This window comes from Oncorhynchus keta, chromosome 2, assembly GCF_023373465.1.
Source record: "Oncorhynchus keta strain PuntledgeMale-10-30-2019 chromosome 2, Oket_V2, whole genome shotgun sequence".
Taxonomy (NCBI): domain Eukaryota; kingdom Metazoa; phylum Chordata; class Actinopteri; order Salmoniformes; family Salmonidae; genus Oncorhynchus; species Oncorhynchus keta.
This window is the reverse complement of record NC_068422.1, coordinates 58,796,705-58,808,198: the sequence shown is the minus strand read 5'-3', so window position 1 is coordinate 58,808,198 and position 11,494 is coordinate 58,796,705. Positions and strand designations below refer to the sequence as shown.

General features: G+C 43.6%; 1 protein-coding gene across 1 annotated transcript in view; it reads left to right on the top strand.

Moving 5' to 3' along the window:
• Nucleotides 1–252: 252 nt before the first annotated feature.
• Nucleotides 253–11,494, top strand: part of nav2a (neuron navigator 2a) — a 316,095-nt gene continuing 304,853 nt past the window's right edge. Inside the window, exons 1-2 of the mRNA XM_052479066.1 lie at nucleotides 253–419; nucleotides 1,576–2,165. Coding sequence (XP_052335026.1) covers nucleotides 2,085–2,165 — 81 coding nt within the window. The 5' untranslated portion in view covers nucleotides 253–419; nucleotides 1,576–2,084. The remainder of the gene's footprint in view (nucleotides 420–1,575; nucleotides 2,166–11,494) is intronic.

Here is an 11,494-nt window from a genome sequence, read left to right as displayed (position 1 = left end):
ACCATACATATATCTCCACAAAATACTCAAACTTATTTCAACAATGTCATTTTGAAACATTCATTGGGATTGGTGTTTTATTTTGTGCGTCGACTTTGCACAGATTTGCTCTAAGGCTTGAGACATTCGATACAATGTCGCTAGATGGCCCCAAAATCATTCTTTCTGTGAGTATCCATGGAAACGGATGGCGCAGGGGAGCTGGTGGAGAAAACGCTGGGCGCATTGGGCGCACTCGTCAGTGACGTGATGTTATCGATCGAGGAGAGAGTGGGACCTTGCTGAGGAAAGCGAAGCAGGCACTGGCTGTGAAGGAAACGGGAAAGAAGGGAAGGTAACGTTAAGCGAGCGATGTGCTGTAGGGAGCATTTCGTCCTTGAAGGGAAACGTTACATTCGTTGCTGCTGCTGATGTGTTGGGTGAGTAGCTACTTCCCACCCTTTACTTAAATACACTCTATTTATTATGATTTTAAGTTAGATTACGTCTATTTCAAAAGCTTTCCATAGTTTATTTTCCACCTTTAATTTTGGTGAGCGACCCCATATCAGAGCAAAGGAAATGCAGCACCTGCCTTATCGGAATGTCTGCAGGGTGATAATACCATCATCCATATTGCCTCTTGCATGTTTATTATTTGGAAATGTATGTGCAGAAATGGTTGAGGGCTTGCTTTGCATAACTGATTTAGCTACAATCGTTAGTTTAATACACTATGTAACTATTGCATGCGGCTCACGCTACGCCCAATGCACCTGCCTAATACAACTCTCGCTGTTGGTTTTCATGAAGCTCCAGCCAGAGAACCTGCCATTTCATCCTGAAATTCTGAAAACTCATGCATTGTGTTTATTTTTCTATAACATTCTCAGGTAGCCAGCCTACACCTCACGTTAGTAGCCTACTAACCCTTATTTGAGTTATTGTCAGCCATTTATGCAGTTACATTCAATGTCGTATACGTATCTATTCATATCATTGACACTTTATTGTCTGAGATGATTGTGTATTCTTCCAAACCAATTACAACTTCAAGCAGTAATTTATTGCATGTAGCCTATACATTTGCAAGTAACATAACATGGGACATTTTGATGGGGGTGAGGGCCAGAAAAACATCTGAACTAATCACAAGTGTCCACAGTGGCTCGCAGGTCTGTGTACCCACACATACAGAGAAAAAAAACGTTTTTGTGAAATTCCTGCAATTCTACATATTTTGCAATGGGGTGTAGAGAAAATGTTGCAGCTTTAAAGTAAGCTTTCTGCAATTCTACATATTTTGCCGTGATTGCTGAGAGAAGATTTTGCAATTTTACAACTAATTTCATACAATTCTACTAATTTTGCCAATTCAACCGTGATTACTATACATTTACATAGCTGGCTACACTAATTTACCAATCCATTTGTTTTGCTGACATGCTAATTGAGTGACTGTAAGTGATGGACATAAAAATAAATGGTACATTGTGTATTCTACTATTCTGAGACCCCGACTGAGTTCCTAAATATTGTTGCATGGTGTTGTCTAATTGGTAGCTTGGTTAAACATATATTTTTTTACCCATCCAGTTGTGCAAATGGAATAGTTTGGTGACTATCACAGGTTAATCCAGCAGACTTTACAGGGCTCTTGATTTTACAATGGAGGAATGTTGGCCCTGTGGGAATAGGGAGCCATGATCATATCCAGGGAGAAGATTAGAGGTTTTCACTCTGGGTGAAAGCTTGAGGAGAGAGGGCCACCATGGTTGTGGAGCTCCGGATCTCAGGACCCCTGCCTATCCCCTGATGCCCAGTCTGGGTCAGCCTCAGTGGGCTCAAAACTGCAGCTGAGAGCCATGGAGTGACAACATAACTCCCTGAGCTTGCTCCACCCAGGACATACCCCCATGAGATAGCTTGTTGGGTGTTTTTTTTTTCTCCCACAAAGATTTTGGACCAATAGTGATTTTGGATGAAAGAGTGGCGGGTTTGAATGACTTTGGAATAAGCAATTCTCTTTGTTTCTGGGAGAGGATATTTGATTGGATATTTTTTAACAAAGAAGGGACTGTTGGATATTGTAGAAGGGAGAGAAAATGGAATCAGGAGCAGAGGCATCTCCGCAGCAGCACCAGAGGAGGAAACATGTGATGCACGGTCTGGAAGACCAGAAACAGGTGAGTGACCAAACCTCTCTTTCCTCCCAATCTCCCATTCAGAACTCTGCTAATTGTCTATACCTTTGACTTGAGCTCGGAGGAAGTCATGAGAAAATCTCTGAGAAGAAATTACAAAAAAAATCAGTAGGTGCATTGTTGGGTAGAAACCATGAAGAAATTGTGATTTTGAGTCTGAACATGCACATGTCAATCTTATGAAAGTGTTGATGTTTGTATCCTAGAATGTTGCTTGTATCCTGATCCTGCAAAGGAAAAATGACACAGCATCCAAGGATAGTGATGGGGGGGATCGTTACAGTTAGATATAGCGATATTGTTTTTGACGATATATACTATCGTATCGTTTTGACAATATCGTATTTTTCCTTCATAACTTCTTCTCCAATTTGTTTTCAGCACTTTTATTTCCATTACTGATCGTTATCTCAAGGCTCTCATTTCTGCAGCAGACATATGGTTTCGCAATATGTTTGGACCATGGAATAGCAATAAAATCACAGTATTGAATCGGAATACTACAGTGCCTTCAGAAAATATTCATACCACTTGACTTTTTGAATTTAAAATGATTCAATTGAAAAAAATAAATGTGTCAATGGCCTACACACAATACCCCATAATGTCAATGTGGAATTGTGTTTTTAGATTTCTTTTACACATGAATTAATAGTGAAAAGCTGACATGTCAGTATTCAACCCCTTCATTACAGCCAGCCTAAATACATTCAGGAGTAGAAATGTGCTTAACAAGTCACATAATAAATTGCATGGACTCACTCTGTGTCCAATAATAGTGTTTAAATAGACATTTCTATGACTACAGTACCAGTCAAAAGTTTGGACACACCTACTCATTTCAGGGTTTTTCTTAATTTTTTTCTATTTTCTACATTGTATAATAACAGTGAAGACATCAAAACTATGAAATAACACATATGGAATCATGTAGTAACCAAAAAAGTGTTAAACAAATCAAAATATATTTTATATTTGAGATTCTTCAAAGTAACCACCCATTGTCTTGATTACAGCTTTGCACACTTTTGGCAGAGGAAGGAAACCTCTCTGTGGTTTCACCATGAGGTCAATGGTGACTTTAAAACAGTTACAGAGTTTAATGGCTGTGATTGAAAACTGATGATGGATCAGCAACATTGTAGTTACTGCACAATACCAACCTAATTGACTAAGTGAAAAGAGGGGAAGCCTGTACAGAATAAAAAATATTCCAAAACATGCATCCTGTTTGCAACAAGGCACTAAAGTAATACTGCAAAAACTTTGGCAAAGCAATTCACTTTTTGTCCTGAATACAACATTTTATGTTTGGAGCAAATCCAATCCAATACCACTGTTGCGTTATTGTATTTAGAGGTAGGTGAAGGAGTCAAGTGCAGGAGAGCAGAGATGTCCAAGTAGTGTCTTTTAATAGACAAGTCCACAACAATAGGGTCAGGTACAATACCAAATGAACGCCCACGACAAAAGAGAACACAGTTACTCACGGAAGGAGGAAAAACGACGCTCCTTAAACTTATACACAAACGGTATATACGTGAAAATAACTGAGGCACAACCTCAACGACCAACATAAAACGAATAATCCCGCACAAACCTAAGCAGGCAACAGGGGTAATTATACACACAGTAATAAAGCAAATGAAACCAGCTGTGAAAGAACCAAAGTCAAAACAAACGGAATAGGAAAAATGGATCGGTGATGGCTAGTAGGCCGGCGACGCCGACCGCCGAGCACCGCCCGAACAGGGAGAGGAACCAACCACCTTTGGTGGAAGTCGTGACAACCACTTTCCATAATTTCAAGCATAGTGGTGGCTGCATCATGTTATGGGTATGCTTGTAGTTAAGAACTGGGGAGTTTTCCCCAGTTTTTCCTAAGCACAGGCAAAACCTGGTTCAGTCTGCTTTCCACCAGACACTGGGAGATGAATTCACCTTTCAGCAGGACCATAACCTAAAACACAAGGCTAAATCTACCCTGGAGTTGCATATCAAGAAGACAGTGAATGTTCCTGACTGGCCGAGTTACAGTTTTGACTTAAATCTCCTTGAAAATCTATGGCAAGACCTGAAAATTGTTGTCTAGCAATGATCAACAACCAATTTGACAGTGGTTGAAGAATTTTGAAAAGAATAATGGTCAAATGTTGCACAATCCAGGTGTGGAAAGCTCTTAGAGACTTACCCAGAAAGACTCACAGCTGTAATCGCTTCCAATGGTGATTCTAACATGTATTGACTCAGGGGGTTGAATACTTTTCTAATTATGTATTAGTGTTTTTATTTGATCAATTCTAACATTTGTAAAGGATTATTCTTCCATTGAGTATTTTTTACAAAAACAATTTTAATCCCACTTTGTAACACAACAAAATGTGGAATAAGTCAAGGGGTGTGAATACTTTCTTGAAGACACTGTAAGTATGAAGATCATATCGTATCGTGAGCTCCCTGGCAATTCCCGGCCCTATCTATAATGACATATCAATCTGAGATTTGTCTTACGTGACTATACTTAGACAAGGCTAGAGAGCCTTTTCCGGCAGCACCCCCCACCCCTAAGTGCTGTGATTTATGATTGGCTGTCGCAGCGGATGTCCCATACCATCTGGGCCAATGGTGGCATCCGCTGTAACTGGGGCTCAATTGACTTGTGTCTTGATGCGTGTGTGTGCCTTTTATGGAAATGCATTGGGCACCACCAACATCAGAAAAAAATGACATTCGACATTGGTTGCTTTACAACTGCCCCCCATGTTTAAAAAGAGGAACTTGTATTGTGATAGCTACGATGATATTAGTATGTGTGCGTGCCTGCATGTGTTTTGTGTGCATTTTTAGGTAGAAGTGGAGAGGGAGGGAAACAACTCCTCCATCTGTTTGGTCCTCTGACAGAGGGTGATGGTGATGGGCGGTAGAACACACTGGGGTATGGAGCTGGAAAAAAATCTCCATCTACGATGTAGTTGAGAGTGGGACCCGGGACAAATGGGTCAATGCGTTGCAAGTCGACCCTCTCCTGTCACGTTAATTAAGTATGGAATACTCCTAGGACCCAGTATTTCTCTCAGTAATACTGATGGAATACTCCCGCCACCCCTTGCTACAGCCCCCGTCAGTCTCTCACCACCATCTCCAGTGATGTGTGCTTGCACCAACGCCTTCTAATGACTCCTGGAAGGGTGGTTGGGAGGCAGCAAACACTGATCCTGTGTGGGCACAATAAATCTCTGTGTTGACTCAGATTGCATTCCTCTTCATCTGGACGTGGAGTCGGATTGAATTATCTACCCCCACCCTCAGACACTCAGGCTCTGGCATGCTGAACTAATGGTCTTGAGTCTTTGAGACCCTCTTCCGTGTTTGTCCTTCTCCGTTTTCAACAGGAACTCATTTGGGGGAACCCTTCTTCCTTTCTCATTTGATCAAGGCTGGTTTCCTAAATGTGTGGCACATACTCTGAGCAGCTGGGGAGGCCCGAGAGGATGGCTGCCCTAGGGAGGATACTGCAAGCAAGAGTTCCACCACAGGCAAAGTTGGTTCTTTGCCAAAAATAGGGATGCAAGAGATCTTGACGCTCTCATATTTGAGGAATTGCAGCACTCTCTCCAGCAGTCTGAGGACTGGCGAGGTTAAAATGAATGCGTATTCTTGCATTTTCTTCTTTATTATCTTTCTCTCTGCCCACTAAATTATTGATTTGATCAGGTGTTTTAAATTCATCACCTCAGATTTTCTAGAGCATGAATATTAATTGACGGGACAGGAATCCCAGCTGCTGTTTTCCAATTTTACAGACTGCTGTATCTTTCAGATGCTAAGTGCCACAATGAGCACCATAAGAAAACAAAAACGGCGCTGATGGACTGTGTATTAGTACGTTTAGCACTAGCTAACGAGGCCTAGATTTCTGTGTTGTTGCTATGGCAATTCCCTGTGATTCTGCTCATAATGGGTGTTTTTGTCCCCTGAATGCCTGATGAGGTATCGACGTGTGTCACATCCTGTCTGTAAAACCAATACTTCCTCTAAGCCTGCCTCAGCCATCAACCTGGCGACATCATCAATGTGAGAAGAGACGACCATGAGACGAGACACTTTGGTATCTCCGGGGAGGCTAGGTAGTCTGGGAGCCTGTTAGATAGAGCCAGATGGTTAATGGACATCAGCGGTCTTGAATAAATTTAAAGCCCAGAGGTAGTGATGTGAGCGGTGGGATCCCATTGTTGAGGAATTACTTCTGGTTCCTGTGTAGCACGCCTCAGTGTCCCCCCAATAACCTGGGCTGTGTGAGCTCCACATCCACAACCAGATACTTACCCCCTGGTTGAGGTAATTGGATTCCGTTCACTTTGTAGATTCTGCCTCGGCGTATGTGTCTCACCCCTCACGAATATTAATGTTCATTGAGTGTCAATCATTGGATACATGGCATCGCGGAGTATTACATGAGAAAGGACTGGGAGTGCATTCATCTAATCCACTGAAGCAATGCCTAAAGAGAGATCCTGTGGGGTGATTGTTGGGAATGTGATGTATTAGCATTCATTGAATTAGGAGGGAGTCCTTGGGATGTAGCAATGAGAAACATAGATGTAGTCTAGATGTAGGGAAGACTTTTTACTACTAGACTGTGGTAAAATGTGCGGTGTGAGTGTGTGTTTTGGTGCCCATGGACGTCCGTGCGGGTTGCGTGTTTGTGTGTGGTCCTCGACAAGGCAAGAGTTTGCTTGAATGGAATATTGAGGTTGCGCTTGGCCTTGAAAAGTATGGGACTTAAAGGAACTCCAAGCACACCGTTCTGTCTGCTTTATCCCCCTTTGACTTCTAAAACGCTTCAGAGAAGCGCGGATGGCACCTGCTATACTCAGCTACTGCAGTGAGCTTAAACCCTGTCGAGAGGCGTCATCACAGATTCAACTTCAGTGTCATCCACCCTGGTCTTTCCACTGTGCTTTTAGCCCCTGTGAGTTGAGTCTGAATCAGAGGGATTTCAGGCCTGAGAAGGCAGGTTCAAACACTGTGAGAGCTCAGTGTTTTGTACAAGGCACTCGGCTGGCGGGTTTATTGGAGAACCGTCAGAGCAGTTGAAGGAACTGTTTGCTGATCTTTAACCAACGAGGTTCGAAGTTTACGTTTGCATTTTCTGTGCCTCACAAGGAGGGGGGGTCTACAAAACCTGTTTCTTCAAGGTTATTAAGAAACGTCTCTCTTGATTTACATTCTGACCTCGGCGCTGGGTTGCTGTGGAAACGGTTTGATTTACAGGATCAGTGTTATACCAAGGCAAAAAAAGCACAGATGGTGTTGACTTTGGGTCACCTATAGTGCAAACGGAGACACAGTATAATGGTTTCATATTGGTGGCACTTTAGAGTAAGACGTTTTGATGGAGGAGCATGGAAAGTCAAACACCTCCATGAAATAAATCCAGGTGTCAAAGTAATAAAATATAATTAAAGCGTCAACGATTTTGCTCTACATGGGTGTTTTTTTTGTTGCTTTATTCACATCACAGAGGGAAGCTAAATCATATATATTAGCTTTGAGCGTTTGTACAGCTAATGTTTATAGGCTGGCTTTCCCTATCGCAGAGCTGACTTCTAAGAGCAGAATACAGGCCAGCTTCTTTCTTTTTTTCCACCCCTTTTCTCTCCCCAATTTCGTGGTACCCAATTGATAGTAGTTACAGTCTAGTCTCATGGCTGCAACTCCCGTACGGACTCGGGAGAGGGGAAGGTCAAGAGCCACGCGTCCTCTGAAACACAACCCAACCAAGCCGCACTGCGTCTTGACACAATGCCCATCCAACCCGGAAGCCAGCCTCACCAATGTGTCGGATGAAAACACTGAACACCGTGTCAGCGTGCACTGCGCCCGGCCCGCCACAGGAGTCGACAAGGATATCCCTGCCAGCCAAACCCTCCCTAACCCGGACGACGCTGGGCCAATTGTGCGCCGCCCCGTGGGCCTCCCGGTCGCAGCCGGCTGCTACAGAGCCTGGGGTCGAACCCAGAGTCTCTAGTGGCACAGCTAGCACTGCGATGCAGTGCCTTAGACCACTGCGCCACTTGGGAGGCCCACAGGCCAGCTTCTTGGATGAACATACAAAGTCCAGACAAGGTTTCTAAGGCTAACTTTCTATTTTTGCTCACCAAAAACCCTACTATTTAGAACGCAAGTATGGGTATTTGGACACAGCTTGATTGCCCAATCAAACCCTTTGGTTGTGTTTGCTAAGGCATCTGGTCTGCTCTGTAGGCTAGATTGTACAGCTCATTAAACGTGTTTGAGACGGGTTTAGTGTGTGTTCTCTTCCAGGACAGCGAGACATGTTTGTTGTTGATCGTATGTGCCTCTGTATACTCTAACGTGAAGGGTAATAGCAGCCTAATGAGCTAAGAGTCTGGGATGGAACGAGGTGGGAGGGGACGCCTACATCGTACATGTTTGTGTTTTTTCTCCTACTTGACGGTCTTTTAAAGAGCCTCTTTGGCTCTTCATGTTGAGATGAATTTCGGAGAGCACACAGGAATGTATATGAACAACCAAATAGTTAGTCATGTTTCCCAGTTACTGTGCATATCTCTAACAGTGCTTTAGAGTCGGGTAAGTGACCCTGGGCCAGTATGTTACAACGGACACAAGGCAGTAAGATCCACTCTTTTAGAGAGGATCTACCTTTGCTTTACCAGTGTGTAGTATGCTATAGGCACACACACGGAAAGAGATACCGTCAGTAAGGATAGCATCACTTAATATCTCATGACTGCATATTCTCAGGGCTGAACCAGTGGCCCGTTCTGGACATATGGCTGAGGTCATTCAGTCATTCAGTACCCAGGTGAGGTATCGCCGCCAGTGAAATATGCTTCACCTCTTAGGCCATATTCCCGTCTCAGTGATAATTTGCGGTCTGCATATGATCAGATTTGAATGATGAGCTGTCTCTCTCGACTCAGAGTGAACTGATGAAATGTTCCTTTGACGCTGTATTTCGACCCGCAGGTTGAGACATCCATTAGACCGAGTAATCACGTCCTTGATTGGTCTCCTTCACTTTCCTGTACAGCACACTACTACATAGCTGTAATGTTGGTTTGTAGCCCATATATGGCATGTTCGAATTGATAGGGCTGCCAATTGTCGCTGACAAGCTTTGATTGACCGCGAGTGTCAACAGCGCTCGGCTGCTCCTATCTGAAACTAATTGAAACGTTAATATCAGGGAGACATTATGACAAACGGCCAGCCTTGTGTGATTATTTAGAGCCTACTGTAAACAAGAGCCTACTGTAGCCATTATCCATCCATTCATCTACCCATCCCCCCTGTGCAGATCCTGCAGTGCAAATAAGTGAGGAGATTGCATAATTGGGTTGGATATCATCAGTAGGCGTTCTCTCCTAGCTGAAGTGTCCTCCATTGGGGGAAATGGTCATTGACGTTTCACTCGGACAGAACCAGATCTTTTGAGAATAGGCTATTCCTCTCCTCGTGTTTACTGCAGAAACAGCTACTGTATAGCCCCAAAAAACCTTTCCCATTTAAGTATTTATTTACAAAGAGAGTGTGGGTCATTGGACCGACCAGCCTTTGCGACAGTGGCATAGAAATCCTTTATCCATTTCTATACGCCGAGGTCCTTTCATGTTTTGCTAGCACAAAGCTAGCAACATTTGCTAACAGACCAGGCAGCTGCTGATGCATCGAGCAAAGAGGAAAGGATACAGGGGAGCAATTTTGGAGAGGGACTGTGTTTGACCAGGCAGGCGGCACTGACGAACTCTGGGGCTGAGGGGTTTGGGTAGGGGAGGAGGGTGGAGGGTGGAGTTGGGTTTGGGACTGGAGCTGGGGCTTGGTGATAGGGGAAGCACAAGTCAGGACTGTGGTGCTGGTTGGCCCCTCAGCACCATCTGTCAGGCCCCCTCTCCACAGCCCTGAAGGTGGGTGAAGGACCGGTGGCAAGGGCTGATGGGATGCTCTGGGTTACTGGACCAGGGGATTGGCTGGTTGGCCTCAACCTATCCCCTCTCCTCACACATCCACGTGGGCATGCTCTGTCACAGAAAGGACAGCTCAGATGACCTTTCTTCACTTCCTGAGTTCCTGTGACGTTTCAATGGTCCCTTCCAGAAGATCAGTGTGTGTTTGTTCACTATACCCAGTCTTGTCTTTCTCAACCACTCTCTTACACAATGCAGTAAAGTTTAGTAGTGGTCAAATGACATGTGTGATTCAAATACGGCATAATAGTAATTGGTCATCTCCATGTAAAAGGACCCATGAGCAACAACCTGAAGTTCATAGGAGCATGTCAAATTGGGTGTCAAATGAAAGCTAAGAGTTTATATTTGAGAAATTAAGGCATATATTCAGTACCAGTCAAAAGTTTGGACACACCTACTCATTCAAGGGTTTTTCTTTATGTTTTACTATTTACTATATTACTAATAGTCAAGACATCAACACTATGAAATAACACATATGGAATCATGTAGTAATCAAAAAAGTGTTAAAACAAAGCAAAATATATTTTAGATTTTAGATTCTTCAAAGTTAGCCACCCTTTGCCTTGATGAGAGCTTGGCATTCTCTCAACCAGCTTCATGAGGTATTCACCTGGAATGCTTTTCCAACCGTCTTGAAGGAGTTGTGGGAAATGTATACAAAATGAAAACTCAGAAATACCTTAATAAAATAAAATGTTATTGGTCACATACACATGTTTAGCAGATGTTATTGCGGGTGGAGCGAAATGCTTGTTTACATAAGTATTCAGACCCTTTGCTATAAGACTCTAAATTGAGCTCAGGTGCATCCTGGTTCCATTGATTATCCTTGAAAAAAACAAAACAAGCCGTGAGTTCGAAGGAATTGTCCATTAAGCTCCGAGACAGGATTGTGTCCAGGCAGAGATTCGGGTAAGGGTACCAAAACATTCAGGGGAGTAGGGTCTTTGTCAGGGAAGTGACCAAGAACCTGACGGTCACTCTGACAGAGCTCCAGAGTTCCTCAGTGGAGATAGGAGAACCTTCCAGAAGGACAACCATTTCTACACTAATCAGACCTTATGGTAGAGTGGCCAGGCGAAAGCCACTCCTCATTAAAAGGCACATGACAGCCCACTTGGAGTTTGCCAAATGGCACCTAAAGGACTCTCTGACCATGAGAAACAAGATTCTCTGCTCTGATGAAACGAAGATTGAACTCTTTGGCCTGAATGCCAAGCGTGAAGTCTGGAGGAAACCAGGCAGCATCCCTACGGTGAAGCATGGGGGTGGCAGCATCATGTTGTGGGGATG